At 35.3% G+C, this 22,231-nt stretch overlaps 1 protein-coding gene across 6 annotated transcripts in view; it reads left to right on the forward strand.

Moving 5' to 3' along the window:
* The window catches only part of MRTFB (myocardin related transcription factor B), a 293,387-nt gene that overhangs the window by 134,798 nt on the left and 136,358 nt on the right, over positions 1-22,231 (forward strand). For all 6 annotated transcript variants that reach the window (XM_053929332.2, XM_053929333.1, XM_053929322.1 and 3 more), the window contains one exon: positions 15,644-15,860. In XM_053929332.2, the coding sequence (XP_053785307.1) occupies positions 15,707-15,860 (154 nt within the window). In that variant the 5' untranslated portion in view covers positions 15,644-15,706. The remainder of the gene's footprint in view (positions 1-15,643; positions 15,861-22,231) is intronic.

Raw genomic sequence — 22,231 nt, forward strand, 5'->3', positions numbered from 1 at the left:
TCCACAATCTGCCACCTCGCTGGGTCCACCAGCCACTGCCTTGCTGCCAGTCCTCTCCACCCAGCTGCCCATCTCCGCCCTTCCTACCGGTCTGGATGAATGTTTCTTTTTTATCTCCTTGGTTGTCAGACTTCCATACAGTTCAATTTTCTGGCATTTCTGGTTGTTTTTTGTTTTTAAATTGTTGCTATCCTTCTTTTGGTTGCGTGAGGAGGCACAGTGTGTCTGCCTATGCCTCCATCTTGTCTGGAAGTCCCAGTGTCTTATAGTTTTCTGAGTTCAGGTATTTTACATCCTTGGTAAATTTATTCCTAGGTATTTTATTGCTTTTGATGTAATTGTAAATGTGATTTTCTTAATTTCTCTTTCTGCCAGTTTGCTATTGGTGTATAAATATGTAACTGATTTCTAAATATTAATTTTGTATCCTGCTACTTTAATGAACTCATTTATTAGATCTAATAGTTTCTAGTTTTTTGGTGAAATCTTTAGGAATCTCTGTGTAGTATCATGTCTTCTGCAAACTAGGAAAGTTTTACATCTTTTCAATTCAGATGCATTTTGTTTATTTTTCTTGTCTGATTGCTGTGTCTAGAACTTCCAATACTATGTTGAATAAAAGTGGTGAAAGTGGATAATCTTGTCTTGTTCCGTATCTCAAAGAAAAAACTTACAGTTTTTCACCTTTCAGTATGATGTTAGCCGTGGGTTTGTCACGTATGCCCTTTTATTATGTTGAAGTATGTTTCCTCTAGTCCTATTTTGCTGAGAGTTTTTATTATAACTGTATGCTGGATTTTGTCAAATGCTTTCTCTTAATGTATTAATATAATCATATGCTATTTATTCTTCATTTTGTTTATATGGTATATCATATTCATTGACTTGGCAGATATTGAACCAACCTTGCATCACAGGAATAAATCCCACTTGATCATAGTGGGTGATCTTTTTAATGTATTGCTGAATTTAGTTTGCTAATTTTTTTTAAGGATTTTTATCTGGTTTTTGTACCAAAATGAGTTTGGAGTTTTCTTCCTCTTCATTTTTCTGCAATAGTTTGAGAGGGCTAAGTATTAATTCTTCTTTGAATGTTTTGTAAAATTTACCTGTGAAGCCATCTGGTCCATGACTTCTTTTTGTTGTGAGTTTTTCGATTACTGATTCAATTTTGTTAGTAGTTACTGATCTGTTCAAATTTTCTGTTTCTTCCCAATTCAGTCTTAGAAGATTGTATGTTTCTAGGAATTTATTCATTTCTTCCAGGTTGTCCAATTTTTTTTGATATATAATTGTTTGTAGTATTTTCTTACAATCCTTTGTATTTCTGCGGTGTCATTTGTCACTTTTCTTTCATTTCTGTCTTGGAGTCCACTCTGTTTTTTTTTCTTTGAGTCTGGCTAAAGGTTTGTCAGTTTTGTTTAAATTTTCAAAGAACTGGCTCTTGGATTCACTATTCTTTTCTATTTATTTTAAGACTCTATTTTGTTTATTTTCACTCTGATCTTTACCATTTCTTTTCTTCTCACTTTTGCTTTGCTCTTCTTGTTCTTGTTTTTTCAAGTGTAAGGTTAGATTTTTTATTTGAGATTTTTTTTTCTTGTTTCTTGCTATACATTTCCCTCTTAGAACTGTTTTGGTTGTGTCTCATAGATTTGAGGTCATTCTGTTTTCATTTTCATCTGCCTGAAGGTATCTTTTGACTTCTTCCTTGATCTAATTGTTAGCCTAGTTATTGTTGAGTAGTATATTATTTAACCTCTCCCCCTTTTTTCCAGTTTTTGTCTTTAATTGATTTCTGTTTCATACCATTGTGATCTGAGAAGATGCTTGATATGATTTCAATGTTCTTCAATTTATTTAGGCTCGTTTTATGGCCTAACATGTAGTATGTCCTGGAAAATGTTCAATGTGCCCTTGAAAGGAATGTATATTCTACTGCTTTTGGGTAAAATGTTCTGAAATACCAATTACCTCCATCTGATAAAATGTGTCACTTAAGGCTACTGTTTTCTTGTTGATTTTCTGTCTGTATGATTTATCCAATGATGTCAATGTGGTGTTTATGTTCTTACTATTACTGTATCTTTTGATCTCTACCTTTATGTCCCTTAATACTGGCTTTATATATTTAGGCCCTCCTACATTAGGTGCTTAAATGTTTACAGGAGTTATATGCTCTTTTTGGATTGATCCATTTATCATTAAGAAATGCCTTCTTTGTCTTTTGTTCTAACCATTGTTTTAAAGTCTGTGTCTGATATAAGTTTTGCTACCCTACCCTTTTCTAGTTTGCTTTTGCATGAAATATCTTTTTCTATCACCTTACATTTAGTCTGTGTGTGTCTTTTGATCTTTAGTGGACCTCTAGTAGGCAGTGTATGCATGGTTCTTGTTTTTTTTTTTATGCATTCAGTCACCCTAGGTCTTTTGATTAGAGCATTAAGTCCACTTATATTTAAAGTAATTATTGATAGGTACGTAGTTATTGCCATTTTATTCCTTTCTGATTCTTTTTGTATTTCTTCTCTGTTCCTTTCTTACTCTCTTGCTCTTCTTTTTTCATATGTTGAAGACTTTATATGGTGGTGTGTTTGGAGTCCTTTCTCTTCATATCTTGTGTATTTTTTGTAGTTTTTGTTTTGAGGTTACCACGTGCTTCATGTAAACCAAGCTGTGCTTATAGCAGCAGTCTATTTTAAGTTGATGGTGACTTGAATTAGAATACATTCTAAAGTCACTACAATTTTTACTACTTTCATATTTACGTTCTTCATTACTGTTTACTTCTTTTGTGTGTGTGTTTGTGTCTATCCCTTAATTTATTGTTGTAAGTATACATGATTCTACTACTTTTGTCTTTTAGCCTTTCTATTAGGTTTATAGTTAGTTGAACAATTGCTTTCATTACGTGTTTGCCTTGGTCAGTGAGAATTTATTCTTTCCTATATTTTCTCATTCATATTTCTGATCTTTTCTTCTTAAAAAAGTCTGTGTAACATTTGTTATAATACCAGTTTAGTGGTAATGAACTCCTTAAGCTTTTTCTTGTCTGGAAACTCTTTATCTCTCCTTCAATTCTAAATCATATGCTTGCCAGGTAGAATAACCTTGGTTATAGGTTCTTACTTTTCATCACTTTGAATATTTTATGCCTGTCCTTTCTGGACTGCAAAGTTTCTGTTGAGGAATCAGCTGACAGTCTTATGGGAGCTCCCTTGTACATAAGTAACTGTTTTTCTCTTGCTACTTATAAGATTCTCTCTTTGTTTTTAGCCTTTGACATTTTAATTATGATGTGACTTTGGGTTCATCTTGTTTGGGACTCTGCACTTCCTGGGTTTGTATGTTTATTTCCTTCATCAGTTTAGGGACAATTTCAGTCATTATATTTTTAAATATAAGGTTTTGGGTAGCTTGCTTTTTCTCTTCTCCTTCTGTTACTCCTCTGATGCTAATGTTGGTATGCTTGATGTTGTACCAGAGGTTCCTTAAACTATGCTCATTTTTCAATTCTTTTTTTGTTGTTCCATTTGATTGTTTTTTGCTACCTTTCTTCCAGATTGATTTGATCCTCTACTTTATCTAGTCTGCTGTTGACTCTATCTAATATATTCTTTATTTCAGTTCATTGTATTCTTCATTTCTGAATAGTTCTTTTTCATGGTTTCTATCTCTTTGTTAAGGTTCTCACTGAATTCATCTGTTCACCCACTACGTTCATTGAGCATCATTATAACCAGTGTTTTGAAATTCGTATCTGATAGATTGCTTGTCTCCATTTCATTTAGTTGGTTTTCACGAGTTTTATCCTGTTCTTTCATTTGGGCCATGTTTCTTTGTCTCCTTGTTTTGGCAGCCTCTCTATATTTGTTTCTATGTATTAGGTAGATCTGCTACATCTTGCACTCCTGGCTGAATGGCCTTATGTTAAGTATCATGTAGGGCCCAGTGGCTCAGTCTCTCTGTTCACCTGAGCCAGGTGCTCCAGCAGTGTCCTTTGTATGGGTTGTGAGTGCCCTCCTGTTGTAGTTGAGCCTTAATTACTGTTCACACATCACTGGGTGGGGTTGCCCCTCAGGCTGATTGACTGTGATGGCTGGTTATGACAGACAAGTTTATTTGGTGGGGACACATGGCTGACCCCACATAGCAAGAGCCGAGACCATCCTTCAGGTATGTCACTTGTTGAGCTGGTTGGGTGGTGATCTGGTAGTATGAAGCCGACCCACCTTCTGGGTAGAGGTCCACTGCAAGCCAAGTTTAGCCACCACTTGTGCTTGGCGTGGGAGCACCTAGTAGGAGCTATAAAATGATCTGCAATTGGTCGCTGCTTGTGCTGGGATTAGAGACACCTGGGAGAGGCTATCCAGGGACCTGAGTCTGATTGCCACTAGTTCCAGGCTTGGGATTCTTTGGTACACACATCACTATGTGAACTTAGGCTAGCCACCACTTGTGCCTGCTTATGGCCCTTTAGTTGAAACTGTATTCAAAGCCAAGACCAGCCACCCTTGGGATCACCTGATTGGAGTTACAATGCAAGTTGAGACTGGTTGCTGCTTGGTGCTGGGCTTGGGGCTACTTAGCAAGAGGTATAGTACACATTGAGGCCAACCACTGTTTGTTTGGTGTCTGTGGACCTTGAAGAGATTTTAGGAAAGTCCATGTGTGGGCTGAGGCTGTCTGCTTTTGTGGAGGAACTGCTGGAAGAGTCTTGTGCTGGGTTGGTGAGTTGGGTGGGACAGGGCCTCAGGGAATTACAAGGGCAGGGTAAACAGCGTTAGCTAGGTATATGAGAGAACAGATTCAGTGTCTGCTCCTGTCTGCTGACTGGGTAGCAGGAGCAATCAACAAAAGAACAATGATGCCTGCAAGTTCTTCAGTAGAGAGCGCTGTCCTGACCCCTCCCCCTCTAGCCCTCTTCCTATAGCTAGTAAATTTTGTTCTTCTTCATATGTCTTTGGTACCTTTCAAGCTGCTGTCCTTATATTGGAACCCAAAGTGAGTTGAGTCCGTAAGCAAGCGAGTTTGTTTGTTAGCCCCTCAAGAGCAGTGTCTCAGTTTCCATCAGCCCTCTGTCTCACCTGGATGCAATCCCCACTGTTTTTCACTGCCAGATGTTATGGGGACTCCCCTTCCTGGCACTGGTACCCTGGGCTACTGAGCCCAGTGTGGGCCTGGGACCCATGCTCCTCAGGGAGGACCTTTTCAGCCTAGATATCCCTCCTGACTCTTAATTGCCACACCCTGTGTGTGGCACCTGCCTGTTCTACATCTCTGCCTCTCCTACTATTCTTAATGTGGCTTCTTTATATCCTTAGTTATAGGACTTCCATTCAGCTTGTCTTCAGGTGATGCTCAACGATCATTGTTTTATAATTTAGTTGTAATTTTGATGTGGTTGTCGAAGGAGGCAAACTCAGTTTACCTACTCCACCATCTTGACCAGAAATAACCCCTGCTTTCTTGTATATTCACATAGAGCTTCATTTTAGCAAAAAGTTGAGTATGTTTATATTCTTTCTCTCTTGTTCTCATTTACTGTTTCACTTAGCAGTAATCAGCTATCTTTCCATATAAGTATTACCCAGAGTGCTTCTTTATTCTTCCTTATAACTGAGTAGTATTATGTTTTGTGTATGGATGCACTGCATTTTTTTTCATTTCATTCCTATTGAAACACATTTAGGTTGTTTCCAGTTTTTGGCAATTATGAATAAAGTTGCTGTAGACATACACACACGAACTACTTTTTTTTTTTTAAAGCAGCCTTATTTAAGGTAGCATTTATATACCATAAGATTCTCTCACTTAAAAGTATAAAATTCACCGATTTTTAGTTAATTTATAAGAGTTAGGCAACCATACCTACAGTAATTTTGTATTTTTAAATCATTTTAAAAAGAAACCTTGTACCTATTTACAGGTTATCCCTATTTCACCCTCAACCTCAGAAAACTATTAATCTTTTTTCTACCTATATAGAATAGCTTTTTGGGGGTGGGAGTGGGGAATTTCATATAAATGGAATTATACAACATATGGTTGTTGGCATCTTGGTTCCTTTCACTTAGCATGTTTTTAGTTTTGTCCACATATAAGAATTTCCTTTTGTTGCTGAATAATATTTTATTGGAATATATCACATTTTGTTAACCCATTCACTAGTTGATAGACAGTTAGTTGTTTATATTTTGGGGCTATTACGAATAATGCTGCTCTGAACATTTGTTTATAAGACTTTGTGAGGACATGTGTTTTTATTTCTCTTGGATAGAAACCTAGGAGTGGAATTGCTGGATCACATGGTAAAATTATGGTTAACACATTAAGAAAATACCAAACTGTTTTCTAAAGTAGGTTATTTGTTCACATTCTAACCAGCACTGTATGATGGTTCTTGTTTCTGCACATCCTTGCCAATACCTTTTATTGTCTGTTTTTTTTTTTTTTATTATAGCCATTCTGGTGGGTGTAAAGTGGTATCTCATTGTGGTTTTAATTGCATTGCCCCAGTAACAAATAATATTGAGCATCACACATACACAGAAAGAAATATTCCAACTCAATAAAAACACAAATTGCCCAATTTTTTAAGTCGGCATTTCTCCAAAGAAGATATATAAATGACCAATAAGCACATAAAAAGATGCTCAACATCATTAGCCATTAGGGAAATGTAAATCAAAACCACAATACTACTTCATAGCCACTAGGATAGCTACATTTTTTTTTTAAGGAGGATTTGGAGACATTGGAACTCATATTTTGCTGGTAGGAAGGTAAAATGATGAGCCACTGTGGACAACAGTTGGGCAGTTCTTCAGACAATGAAGCATGGAGTTACTGTGCGACCCAGTTATTTCACTTCTGTGAGAATACCCAAGAGAATTGAAAACATGTTACACAAAAATGTGTACATGAATGTTCATAGGAAATTATTTATAGTAGTCAAAAAGCAGAAACAGTCTGAAGTTCTTTAACTGAAGAATAGATAAACAAAATGTGGTAAATCCATACAATGGAATATTACTCAGACATAAAAATTAAGGGAATACTGATAACCCGGTACAACATGAATGAATCTTGAAATCATGTTAAGTGATTTCACTTAAACATGAAAGGAGCTACACATAAAAGGCCACATATTATATTATTCTATTGATACAAAAATTTCTAGAATAGGAAATTCATAGATTAGTCATTGCCAGGAACTGGGGGGAGAGAGAATAGGAAATGGCTACTAATGTATATGGGATTTATTTCAGATGTAAAACAAATCTGAAATTTTGTTTCTAATTCTAATTTCTGAAATTAGACAGTGATGGTTATTTATCTTGTGAAAATACTGAAAATTATTTCACTGCATTCTAAAATAGTGAATTTTATGGCATGTGAATTACATCTCAACAATAAAAAACTCCTATTTGCAACTGTTACAAAATTAATAAAATTTTCAAAGTTGATTGAAATTGCTGTTTTATGACATATACCAGTGTGTTTAATACAAAGAAGAATTCACAAGTATTTTAAAGGACTATGATACAGTTAGAATAGATTATTTCATATTTGGTGGTGCTAGAAACTTATTTATAATTGTACTGTCTACTTTTATGTGCATTATTTTATTAACAGATTCCAGAAAACTTAAAAAGACACAAATTTCTAATTTGAGATGTCCTTGTCATCAACATAAAGCTTTTAAAGGCTTTGTGATAGAACCTCTCTTATTTGTCCCTGACTTTTCCAGTTTGTTGGATTACCAGTCCTCTCCAGTCCCTTTGTCTTAGGACATACTGAACCGTCATGGCTAGGAAATGACACTGAAGTCTGGTGACACATCCGTTCTCACCAATTAAGTTGTGTGTTAACCAGAAGTCAGCTGTATTTATTCCTAAATCTGTTCATACCAGTAGTTATAGTAGTCATGATTATATAGTTTGACTAAATATTATGTAAGCTGATGAAATATGAGTGCAAAAAAGTTAAATGTTTGGAAACGCAAAGGCATATTACTTACTACTTTTGAATTGAGTGTGGGCAAGAAACTTAAAAAATTGGGTTAAAAATTAGAAAAATATTGGCACGTTCTTTGCTCAAAAAGCTTTACATTTTTGTCCTATTTTAAAGAAGTGGAAACTAGAAATTACAGACAGTCGTGGTTACGCCAGAGAGCTGACACATCTGGAAAGAGAAAGTCTTGAACTGTATTGGAAGACTGGCAAAACAAATGGACATTTATACAGTCTAATTTAAATTAAGATGTTTTAAGAATTGTATGTTTTAAGAATACATACAATTCTTAAAAACATGTATTGTATGTATCATTTTTAGTGACGCCTCTTTTACCTGACGTTTTCAGTTTACCGATGAACTACCTGGTACCTGGCGTGCTTGCCTCAGATAAGAGGGTTTCTCCTCTGGTTAATTAGAAACCAAAGAAATGGATTACAAGGTAGGGGCCTTACGGTCCCAGCTTTGCTGCTTAACTAGTTGCAGTACTTTAGACAAGTAAATTAAATTTTTTTAATGTATTTTGCAATACTTTTGAATTTATCAAAATATCTTTGCCTAAATTCTAGTGATTCCTAATATCAAGAAGAGTGAAGTGCTAGAAAACAGAGATTTCCCTCTTTTTAGTATCCCTTTCCCCTTTCTCCCTCCTTCCTCTTCCCTTTCTTTTCCCATCCTCCTTCCCCCCCTACTTTACAGGACTGGGAAATAGGAGTACAATATAGTTTTTGTCTGTTAAATAAAACATTTGTTAATGTTGCCCTGGCTGGCGTGGCTCAGTGGATTGAGTGCTCACCTGCGAATCCAAAGGTCACTGGTTGGTTTCCCAAGTCAGGGCACATGCCTGGGGTGCAGACCAGGTCCCCAGTTGGGGCATGTGAGAGGCAACCGATCTATCAATATATCTCTCACACATTAATGTTTCTCTGCTCTCTTTCTTCCTCCCTTCCCCTCTCTAAAATAAATAAAATCTTAAAACAAAAAAGAATTTGTTTATTTGTAACACTTTAACTTGATGTCAAAAACATGCCCTTTTATACTTAGTAAATCTACAGGTGTAGATTTCATTTTCTTCTGTTTTTGGAGTTTCAATTACACTCTGAGTTTGCTAAAGTGGAACAATAAGAGAAGAGGGTTTCCTTCATCTGTCACACAGCAAACATGTTCTACTAGCTCCTATTAGGCATTTAATGTTATGTTATAATTGACAAGGTCTTTACCTCCAGGAGATATAGGGATGGGAGAGTATGATTGAGTTGTCATTGGAATCCCAGTGCCTAATGCTCTGCCAGGGATGTTCAACTCGTGGCCCACAGGCAGTATGTGGCCCAGGACGGCTAGGAATGCGGCCCAAAACAAAATCATAAATGTACTTAGAACTTTTTTTTGCTCACCGGTTTTCATTAGTGTGTGTGTATCTAACGTGTGGCCCAAGACAATTCTTCCAGTGTGGCCCAGAAACGCCCAAAGATTGGACACCCCTGCTAGGCCTTCAATATTAATGTTAAAGAATTATACAAATGAATGTTTTCACAACTTCACATCCCTCTTTCTCATGACTCCCTCCTCCCCTAAATATTTGTCTCTACCAATTATTTGCTCCAACTTATTTGTATTTTGGCACATAAATGTTGTATAATTGTGAAAGAATATGGGCTCTAAAGTTAGGAATCCTGACTCTGATGCTAGTCTCTCAAATTTATTTAACTTTTCTAAGCCTTAGTTTTCTCATCTGTAAAATGAGAATAATACCTACCCACAGTGTGGTCATTAGGACAAAATTAAGGAATGCATAAACTAGGCTTAGTGCCAAACTGAGTAGAAATGCAGTAACTATTCTTCCCCTTTCTTCTTTTCATTGTCAATTCCATTTTTTAAATTAGGAAATTGGGTCCATGAGAACGTAAGTGACTTGCCAAAAAATTATATCTCCATCTCTCCAGTCACACCCTTTTTTAGAGCTCACTCCAGGAGGCCTGTAGATTCTCAAAGTTTGCTTTCATCTTCCCTACTACTCATTCCAGCCTTTCCAACTGCCCCAATCTAAACACCTCAGCCACTCTCAATTCTTTATTTTCCTTTACCTTTCCAATGAGTCAGTCATCAAGTCTTGAAATTTTGCCTCTTAAATACTAATTTGAATTTATTTCCTTATTTTGTATTTCTACCATCTTAACTTAGTCCCTCACCATTATAGCATGCAATTTTATCACTTACCTGCCTCTTGGAGAATTACCATTCTACAATATCAATCTGATCATATCACTGTTATTAGAGTCCCCATTCCTCCACGGTTGTGCTTCAATTTACCACACCAGTCTTATCTTCTGACCCTCCATGTTATGCCCTTTTTACACTGGCCCCTACACTTGGTAATAACTTCTTATGCCACTATAGTTGGATGAGAAAAACTTCTGTGCCTGCAACTGCAAACTCCTATTCAACACTGGCTACACGTCAGAATCACGCTATCCAAGACCAATTGTATCAAAAATCTCTGCAGATACTCCCCCTTGGCCCCCACCTATCAGGGATTATTTTTTCCCTCAAGTGATTATCATATTGTGAGGAAGGTTGAGAAGCACTTATACTAGACCTTGGTTCTAAGATGTCTTTTATCTAAAATATTCTGTTAGTCAGTGAACTTATATAGTCTTTTGAAATATAAGAACATTCAAGTAATCAAACCAGCAATTAAATTAGAAAAATATAGGGGAACAAAAATACTTTGCATGATAAGAGTTAAGGAAAAGTAGTATGTAATGAAATAATATTTATATATTATAGAAACATTTAATTTTAGAACTCTGATTTTTCTGGTTCCATCCCGTTTATTAAAACTGAATATTGGACAAATCAGATAAATTGTTTATCTCTGCAATTCTTCTTTTCCCCAGTTTTAAAACTGGGAGGTGAATGTCATTTATTCAAAAATATAAACAGATTTGATCCTGAATTCTTGATGCCCTTAAGAAATTTTATTTAGAAGACAGTACAGAAATATATTATTATGTTTTAATCCTCACCCAATAAAATACTATATATTATATTGATGAGAGAGAGAGAGAGAAGCATTAATGTGAAAGAGAAACATTACTTGGTTGCCTCCTGTAAGTGCCCTGACTGGGGATCAATCCTGCAAACTAGGTGTGCACCCTGACTGGGAATCAAACCCACAACCTTTTGGTGTATAGGATGATGCTCCAACCAGGTGAGCAACCCAGTCAGGGCAACAATATATTATTAAGAAAATATTTTTGTATATACAGTTGACAAGAGTTTGTTTTTATATTAAATTTTGAACTCTAACGTTAGGTGTTTAACAAATTGTCAGCAGGAGCTCTGGAAGGAGAACAGATAACATAAAATAACACAGGGTTGACATCAGTAGTTTACCTAACCCAATGACACAAAGTCCTGCTTCTCCAGAGTGCGTTTAATATGGAATTTTCAACTTGTTTGATCATAGGACTTAATCGTAAATACTCATCTAATGTGGGGAATTACTTTGTGTGTGTGGAAGATTTTGTCTTTGAAATTTTTAATACAAGTTTTATGTTTTTTGAATTTAGAAATTTATTTTTACTGGCTATTAGGCAGGTATTTTTCTCTTTGTAATTCAGGGGAGCTTTAAAGGCCAGAGACAAGAGTTTTGTTGCTAAAACATTTTTTTTTTTTTTAGTGTGTTTGGATCTCCTACCTGTCTGCATTTGGTTGATTGTACATTAAGCTTCTGTAGTTCGATATTGACATTCTTTGAATTCCTTTATTATTTAGTATTTTTAATATAACAGTGATTATAAATCACTTTATTTACTAATATTTCATGTAAATTAGTCATTATGAGCAAAAAAGTACAGTGCAAAGAGATTTGCTTTGGGTCTTCATTTGACTCAAATCAAATGTTAGCACTGATTTGGGGACTGTCTTAGCCTGTTATTGCCTAACATCTTTTTAAATATAAGATCATTATTGGTGTCACCTTGATTCCATTCAGGAAAAAAAACCATGAGTGAATCAATAGATAAACAAAGCGGGGTACCTATTGTTTTCTTCCGGTTTTGTGTGTTGCGTCTCTAAGCACAGTGTCTGGCAACACAGTGGTTTGCTTGGCGAGCAGAAGCCACATCCCAGGTTGATCTTACCAGAGTTGTGCTGCGCTTTGACCCGGTGCTAGGTAAATGTTTGATCAGTTTCATTTTGGAATGAAGTTATGTTACTGGGATATGTAAGATGTTACATTGATATTATTTTGTCAGTTATAGACAAATTAATATTTTATCAGTTTAGTTAAAGCTGATTGTTTTACTTTAATAACTAAATGATGATCCAATAAAAAATTTTGTTCTAATGCCATTTCGAAAAATATCTCAAACAGAGACTATTGGACAGTGTTTCTTTATGTTTGATGTTGGATTTCAATTTCAAAAGAAAAAGCAGTTAAGAGATTAAGTGATAGTTTGCAAATTTGGTAGTAGAATTTCTGAATAGACTTAACACTCATTTCCTTTTGCTACTTTTTATAGAGATTTTTTTACCTTATAATTTTCTTAATTTGAAGAGATGTGTGGGAGTTTAAGGTGAGCATAATGCCAAGGAATAATAGGTTGGGAAAAATTACTCAATATGAAGAACAGATACTATTGCATGGAAATACTTTAAAATTTTGTGCCTAGGAAGGGCCTAGTTAAGAACAAGTATAAATGACCCATGGACATGGACAGCAGGGTGGGGATTGACTGTGGGAGTGGTGGGTGGGCAGGGCAGGGGAGAGCAACAGAGGAAAACCGGGACAACTCCCATAGAACAACAATTAAAAAAAAGCTTCATTGGAACCAAAAAAATTAAATTGAATTAAATATAATATAATAAAATAAAATAAAGGATCTTTGAAATTATTAGCACTAATGTCAGAGTTTGTACATCTTGCCATTATAAGGCATTATGGTACGTACAGCTTAGAATTAATTTACTGTGAACATATTTTAAATGAATAAATAATTTGAAAAGAAAATTCTTAGTTGTGAAAAATTTCAAAAAGTCATATTATATTTTAATATTCCCTAGCAAAATAAGTCATTTGGCATCCATATTCATTTCTCTAACAAGTATTGTTGACATTCAGCCTTCCTGGGCTTTTAGTTTGCATGACCTGTCTTTTTCTATCCATTCACTTGCACCCTATTTATATCCCCGTATTTAAAGTATGTCACTCATCGTAATACATTGTGAGGCTTTTAAAAATGCATTCTGTCAATCTCTGTCTTTTAGTAATAGTGCTTAATTCATTTCTATTTAATATAATTATTGATAAGGTTGGATTTAGGTCTACTATTTTACTGTGTTTGTTGATTTGCCTATTTTTTGTTTCTCTAGTCTTTCTTTTTAGGTTAATTCAGTATTTTTAGAATTTCTTTTAATTTCCCTTCTGGCTTTTTAGCTAAAAATATTTGTATATTTTTAATGGTTGCTCTAGGAATTATAGTATACAACCTTCTCAGCTACTTCAAGTTAAAATTGTACAACTTTTTAATACAATGTATAGACATGTAAGAATGTTGTTATACCGTCAACCCTCCACCATCCTTTGTTATAACTGCCATATATACTGTATCTATATATATTATAAACCCCATAACAGTGTTATAATTTTTACTTTGAGTTATAATGTTAAAGAAATGCAGAGGAAAAACTAGTCTTTGGTACTTATCTATATGTTTACTGTTTCTGATGCTTTTCAATGCTAAGATCCAAGTTTCTACTGATAACACTACACTTTAGCCTAAAGAAATTCTTTTTGCATTTCTTGTACTATGTGTCTGGTGGTGATAATTGTGCCTTCACTATTAAAGGGTATTTTTGTTGGGTATGGAATTCTGGATGCACAGTTACAAGAAACTATATTCAGTAAGATTCCCTCTGAAATGTATTGTTTTACTTTAACAGGCAGTTAACTTTGCTGAACTCACTTTTGCAAACTCCATCTTTCCAATGTGAACACCAGCTGACATCTCAGTTCTGTTCTTTTTGCCTTCATCTGGCTGTTGGGAATTTGCCCTGCATGTACACAGGGGTCAGCTGGAGGCTTGGGCTGAGTTTATTTACAGAACTTATGGGCTGCTTCTTTGTGGATCTCCTTTCTGGAAACGAAATATAGAGTCAAGAAATCAATTCACGTACACATGGTCAGTTGACCTGCAACAAAGGGCAAAGACAATTTAGTGAAGAAAAGATTTTAACCTTTTCAACAAATGGTGCTGAGACAATCACATATCTTTATGCCAAAAAACCCCCCCAAAGCCTAACCCTTTATTCAGATCTCACAACATATATAAAAATTAACCCAAAGTAGATTGTAGACTTAAATATAAAATAAAACTATAAAGTATCTAGAACATAAGAGATTATCTTTGTGACCGTGGGTTAATCAAAGTTTTCTTAGCTATAATCCTAAAAACATGATCCATAAAAGAAAAAAAATAATAAATTGGACTTAATTAAATAAAAAACTTATCTGTTATTTACAAAACACTAGTAAGAACATAGAATGATAATCCCCTGACTTGGAGAAAATATTTGTAAACTACATATCTGATAAAGGATTTTTGTCCAGAATATGTGAAGAACTCTTTAAACAATGATAAAAAACCCCACCTAATTTAAAAAATGAAAATATTTGATCAGATACTTAACCAAAGATATATAGATAGCACATAAGTACATTAAAAGACACTCGACATCATTAGGGAAATGCAAATTAAAACCACAATGAAATACCACTACACTCCCACTAAGGTAAATAAGATAAAGAAGATTGACCGTAATCAAGGGTTAGTTAGAAAGTGGAGCAAGTGGAACTCTCATTCACTGCTGGTAAGAGTGCAAAATGGCACAACCACTTAGGAAAAGAGTAAGTTAGTTTCATTAAAATTTGAACATAAAGCTGCCATAAGATCCAGCCATTTCATTTCTAGGTATTTACCAAAGAGAAGTGAAAGCATATATCCATATAAATGCTTATAAAAGAATATTTATGGCATCTTTACTTCTAATAGGCAAAGACTGTAAACAACTCAAATGTCCAGCAATAGACGACTACGGAAAACGAACTGTGGTATGAAATGCTCCTAAGTAGGCAGCAGTCCTGTCAAATATTTTGCCATTGTGAAATATGGACCGCCATCCTTCTAGCTTTCAGTAACGGTTTTCTCGCTGCCCACTACTCAGCCCCTGAACTGTTTCTTGGGCATTTTTGGTACTGATTTTTCTATCGGTCAGGTTAGTTTGTAGCAATTAAGGTAGATTTTCAAGCCAGACTACTTTTTTATTTTCATCAGTATTAGTTTTGTCCATTTTAGGGTGCATTAAAATCTTTAAGTAATGACGCCAATAGCTATAACTTTTCTTGATACTATACAAAAATTGTACAGAATACTTTCAGCTTTATTTATACAGTTTTTAGTTGGGAAACATTCCTGTGTGTTGTACAAGGAACCTGAGGTCCAGAGAGGCCAATTGTCATACAACAATGAACCTGAACTAGAACCAAAAGATTCCATTTTAATACTTTTGTACAAATTGAGAAAAATAAATGTACCACATACTTACACATTCTTTATTTTGACAGACTCTTCAACAGACCACGTTTAAGAGTTGTCTCGTCCTCCCTGTTGCCAGTGCCTGGAGCACAATGGATCACACAGGGACACTAGACACCGAGGATGAATTGGGACCTTTAGCCCATCTCGCTCCAAGTCCTCAAAGTGAAGCCGTTGCTCACGAATTCCAGGAACTTTCCCTGCAGTCCAGTCAGTACTTGCCCCCTCTGAACGAAAGGAAGAATGGTGAGTTCTTCAGCACGTGCAGTGGGGATTTCAATTTAAAGACTTACCTCTTTGTGAGCCTACTTTATTTCTCTTTGGTAGGTTTTGTTTGTTGGGGTTTTTTTTTGCCAGTTGCATTTGACAGTCTGTCACAGAGGAGAGAACCTCATAGGGGTACTGGCTAGTTTTGAGTAACAGGCAGAATTTCACTTTCCATCCCATTCTTCCATTATTTCCCCAGCATCTTTGGTAGCAACGTTATCTTTGAAAATAAGTTTTAGATTCAATTCTTTGAATACAGGCAGAAGATGTCGTGCTAGAATGGTGCTGGAAGGTCTCATCCTGTGCTGATTCTCCTGAAAACAGATTGTGGATTTAAATAGATTATCCTCCCAATTTCCCTGCCTCCAATGTGTTGCAACTTAATTTCAGAATTGGCAAAATTTGCACTATCTTAACAATCACTAAGAAAGCAAGAGCGTTTTATTTGATTTTTTTTTATGTTAATGGGTATTGGAAATGGCCATATTGTCCGCCTTTGACTCCTCCTTGTATACAAAATGAGCAGTCTCTATTTCTTTGCCATCTGTTCAGGAAATGTTCATTGATCACAGAGGCGTCCCAGAGTTTCCAAAAAACAAACGCCGCCAATTTTTAATGTAAGTGAATAGAGAGAGGTGATACATACTTTATTCTTAATACTTATAAAAACTAAGAAATATAAAATATTAAAATTTACAGACACACTAAGTGTGCATATTAAAAGTACAGAATTAAGAATTTCAACCAGATTTACTGTGCTTTCCTCAGTTCTGATGAGTCTTATATTCACAAATTTATATTTTTTTAAATGCCAAAAGAAATAAAACTATTTTCCTGTAGAACACTTCCATATGTACTATCTTATTGCCTATTTTTCTGGGTTCTATTTCCCAATTCTTTAAAGTATTGGCCTTTCTTATTCAGGCAAATGGATAAAAGGTATATGCTGCTATTCTTAGTTCTTTAGTACATGTCTTTGGAATATAACTGTTCTCCCTTCAAATAAGATACCTGATACATGTATCTTATAGTGTTAGGCACAATGCTTGTGCAGTTCAGTTGATAATACAGCAATATTTTGGCTAAGATGCTGTCAAAGCCTTCATGAGGTTGTGGTTGACAGGTGATGGCTTTAGAACCTTCTATCAATTAGAGGCCAAGCTTTATCTTAGTGGCCGAGAGAGAATAACCACACTTCATGAAACGTGACTAAATGTGATCAAATTTACACAGTACACTTGGATCAGTATGATAATGTTCAAATTTTTATCTGCCAAAAGAAAATTGAACAGATATAAAATTGCCCAAATATACAATTGCTCAAGAGAATGGTCATATGAGGGGCGACCCCCCAAAAACTGGAATTATCTTCTGGAGAACAGGCCCCTTGTAGTACAGTACAGGCTTCCCTTGCTAGGTGAGTGTTCTAGGAACCCATCTGTAACAGTGTACCAGCTGGTGTTGCTGTGAGAGGCTGCGTTTGGCTTCAGTGAATTTTATTTTGAAGACTCTTTCAATGTGTTTGCCCACTTCATGATGAGTGATTTACTTGTGTACCTGCCCACATTGAGCTGAGTGTTCATCAGCTTTTGACCCAAAATGGCATAACCCCTGTGGCCCCCACCATTTATTTCATCTCACCTCGAGCAACTTTTTTTTGTTTACCTAATGAAAAATGTCCTTAAAGGGAAACATTTTGCTGATGTGGAAGAGGTGAACAAAAAATGACAGAAGCACTAAAAAGTATCAAAATTGACAAGTTCCAACTGTTTTTGAGCAGTGGAAAAAACGTCTCAATAGGTATATTGCATCAAATGGAGAGTACTTTGAAGGTGACTGAACTTTAAACATGTAAGAATAAATACACAGTTTTTTATAAATAAAATCCATTTTTTGGTGGGGTCCCTCCCTCGTATGTAGGAGAGGAGAGAAGTGAAGTATGTAAATAAGTTTCTGCTCTCTGGGGATCTACTCAGTCCAGCTTATTACCACATTCTTTTGCAAGAATGTTTTCTTGAATATGTATGCCTGAATATAAGGTAAGCTCGAATATAAGGTAGTCTCCCCTCATAAGCTTTTAGAAAGGTAGATGAAATCATAAAAATTTTAATTTATTAATTTAGGTACATGCATATAATTTAAGTCACATTTTATGAAGCCGTGCAATAATATAGAAGGATTGCTTTAGCCACTCATATTTCATAAAATCATCTTGCTCAAACTTTGTCCGTGAATCTTTGTAGTGTTTTTTATCATCAGTAGAACCCCTTTGTATTATGTATCTAGCATGGAAATCCAGGGTGCATCTTCATTTCTGTCTCTTTTGTTTGAGTTACAGCAGTTTCTGAACACATGTATGATCTAACACTGAAGATTTTATGTATAAACTACAAGTACCATTCACAAAACAGTGGGGCTGGGTTGGTGTGTTGGGGGTTTTTTTTGTATGTGTCTTATAGTTGTATATTCATAATCTCTATAGTTGTATATTCATGATTACTCATGTTTGATCTCTGGTTGATTATAACATTTTATGTAGTTTCTGTTTCTGAATTTAATCCTTTTTTGAGTAGTAACATTCTATATTCACACAGTTTAAAAATTAAAGTGTACAAATGGGTACACAGCAAAAAGTAGGTCACCCTACCAGTCTTATCCCTTAACTACCCAGTTACTTCCCCAGAATTGGCAACTGTTAACTTGTGTCCTTTCTGAGAGAATAGTATTCGATGACTTTCTAAAAGCAGTTTTGAAAGTCTTTGTAACAATATCCAACACTTTGAATTTTAAGGTTATAACATAGAAATATTAAATGTGTTGATTTTTTTCCTCCCACTTTTTTTTTCTGATTTTATTAAGATACACCTGTAAATCTCCTAAAAGCAGCTTCGAATGAAGTAAATTTTTAAAAATGTTTACATTAAATTTATTGGGGTGACATTGGTTAATAAAATCATATAGGTTTCAGTGTACAATTCTGTGATACATGATCTGTACATTGCATTCTGTGTTCACCACCAAAAGTTGAATGTCCTTCCGTCACCATATGTTTGACCCCCTTCTCTCTTTACCACCTCTCCCTCAGCCCCCTTTCTCTTTGGTAAGCGCCATACTGTTGTCTGTGTCTATGAGTTTTTGTTCGTTCATTTGTCTTACTTGCTCTGTTTTATATCCCACATATGAGTGAAATCATATGATTCTTGACTTTTTCCTGCCTGGCTTATTTCACTTAGGATGATATTCTCAAGATTGAACCATGTTGTTACAAATGGCAGTATTTCATCTTTTCTGTGGCTAAGAAGTATCCCATTGTGTATACGTACCACATCTTTATCCAGTCATCTATAGAAGGACACTTTGGTTGTTTCCATGTGTTGGCCACTGTGAATAGTGCTGCAATGAACATAGGGGTACATATATCTTTACAAATAAGTGTGTTCAGATTTTTTTTAGTAGACACCCATAAGAGAGGTTGCTAGGCCATTTGGTAACTCTATTTGTAATTTTTTGAGGATCCTCCATATTGTTTTCCATAGCTAATGTGTTTTCCTCAAATTCTTTTTTGTTTATTATTAACTAAATGAAAGAGCGTCTCATAATATGGGATACTGTGTAAAGACTCTGATAAGAGAGGATCTCCTTTTTTCTGACAAGTGACTCAGGAAGTTAAAAACCTTACCTTATATTTAGGCATACACTAATTTTAGGTTTATGATATATTAGCTTAATTTGCATATATGTTACAAAGCATAAATGGAATCCTTGTACAGCTATCAGAAATCTAGGTTTTTTCATACATTGGTGTGAGTATAGTAGAACCACATCAAATAATATGTAAACAGTAGAGCCATAACTTTCTTACCTTAATGATTTTTTCAAGCTTCTTATTCATTTTTTAGGTCTTCTTAATGCCATGTTTAAATCATGTCATATACAAAATGTAGGTGTTAGCCTCAAAATTAATTAATAAAAAGTATGGTTTAGCTATTTTGAGATAATCAGATTTAGATATTTTCTAAAATATTGTGTCTTATTGTTATTCGTAAGTTTTTGAATTTCACTTTAGAATTCTTTTCTTTTTGGGGTAAATGAAGACATTTCAATTTGGGCTTAGCATGTAGAAGGATTATATCACCAAATAGTTTATATATAAACTTTACAAGGAACATGAAGTTGACATTTAAGTAATGATTCCAGGATTTCCCCTTATTTTTTTTAAAGATTTTATTTATTTTTAGAGAGAGGGGGAGGGGGGAGAAAGAGAGGGAGAGAAACATTGATGTGAGAGATAAACACTGACTGGTTGCCTCTCCTGTGTGCCCCAACTGGGGACCAAACCTGCAACCCAGTCAATGTTCCCTGACCGGAAATCAAACTGGTGACAGTTTGCTTTGCAGAATGATGCCCAACCCACTGAGCCACACTGGTCAGGGCAAATCTCCCCTTATTTGTTACTAATACTTATGTCGGCAGTAGTGGAGTGGTAAAATATTTCCACCACTGGAGTAAACATGAAAATGTTTAGTAAAGATAAGCTAGCATTTTCCTTTACCCATGAACGTGGCCAAAATAATTGTATAGTTGGTGGCACTTCAAAAGTAAGGCAGCCATTTAGACAACTACCTCTTCTCAACAAGTGGATCCTTTGTAAAAGAAAGTAGATATACAGGAACACATAAATGTACCTTTACTAAGACAATGCGTACACTGGGATATTGAGCTTTGTTTTGACATTTTATACACACAGTAGCCTCATTTTCATGTTTCAATATTACCATTCCTTCAGATGGTGCAAATAAAAGGGGAATCAGTCAAGGGGACAGTTAGCTCTTTTATTGTTTAAATGGGAGAAGCTCAGGTCACATAAAGTGAATGTAGTTTTGTGGAAGGAGGGAAAGGCAAAGTTGATGGAAACAACATACTGGAAAGAGCTGCGGCCCGTTTGCTGAGGCCCACACCTAGAAGAGATGGTGAGAAGCAGCCTTTCGTTCATGAGGCCAGTTGCAAGACTAATCTATGCTGGTTGGTGAATTTAAGCTAAGTCATCGCCAGCAGTATCTTATAGTAAGTGGGTAAGTTGACATAGATTCCCCTTTTGTAAAACTGTTTGGTATTTCAGTACTTCTTGGTATGTCTCTGAAGATAAGGCTCAGTCATGGTAACACGGCCACACACCACAGGCCAGCTGTAAGTAGTGGTGTCACGTATGTGGAAAATAAGCATTTGCCCCTTCTTCTTCCTGTATTAACTGAACTTTTGAAACTGTATTTACTGTTAAATCGTCAGCATGTTGTAGGCCTCAGTGAAGAGGAGAGACTTATTTGTTATTCTTAAATGTTGGTATTACTAGTTACTATAGTTGTTAGGTTTTTGTATAGTCCCATCTTGAAATCTTTTTTTCTTAAGATTTCCATCCATTGAATTTATTATACTGAACAGTTTTAGACCATCTCTTGTTCTATTCCAAAATGATCACTTACTAGAGAGAAAATAATTTATTCAAAAGTCTGTTGCCATACAAGGGAACACAAGGTGGCTGTTTGTATTGGATCCAGTACTGATATTAATACATTTGCCATCAGACAAATTTTGCCTTGCCATGGAACCCAGGAAAAAAAACAAAACAAAACAAAACAAAAAAACCCGAAAGCCTGCTCCTATTGTTCCATAGAAAATAAATGGTACATTTTCACAGTGTTTTCACTGTGAACTGTTTCACAGTTCTCTTTGTGTTTTACTTTGAAAACATTTCCCCACTACTCACTATCCTGTTACGCTCGCTGGCAGTCCAGGTGTTCGGGAATGTACAAAAGTGATGAGTGTGTCTTGAGCACAACCCTGTTCCTTAGAATGTACAGGAGCTGGTACGGCCTAATGGAGATTGGTAAGGGAAAGAGAAAATGTAACTATTTTTCTCTGGAGGAAACAGCCAGGCATAAAATTCTTAATGGGAGAGAAATAATTAAGAGGGTAAATAGCCAAGGCAGGGAACTATGGATTTTTGCTTTCCCTTTTTACAACTGGAGGTAGTAGAAATGAATAATTTTCTGTAAAATTGTCTTGTGATTGGCTTTACTATTAACATATTTAGGAGCTTGAATATTTAAAATAATTCTTAAAGATATAAATATTCTGATACACTTAGATAATTTCTTTTTCTGTTTTTAGGAGTTACTTAAGAATATTTAGACAAAACAGAAATATGTACTCCTTAAGTATAATTTTTTTGGTTTTCAGTATTTTTTGAAAATTTGGCTTTAGGACTTATACCATCCACAATTATAAAGTTTAAAAGCCAATTGTGAACCTCCTGACAACTGCTAATGAAATTCTTGATTAATTGTGGCAGC

The sequence above is a fragment of the Desmodus rotundus genome, chromosome 1 (assembly GCF_022682495.2).
Source record: "Desmodus rotundus isolate HL8 chromosome 1, HLdesRot8A.1, whole genome shotgun sequence".
Taxonomy (NCBI): Eukaryota; Metazoa; Chordata; class Mammalia; order Chiroptera; family Phyllostomidae; genus Desmodus; species Desmodus rotundus.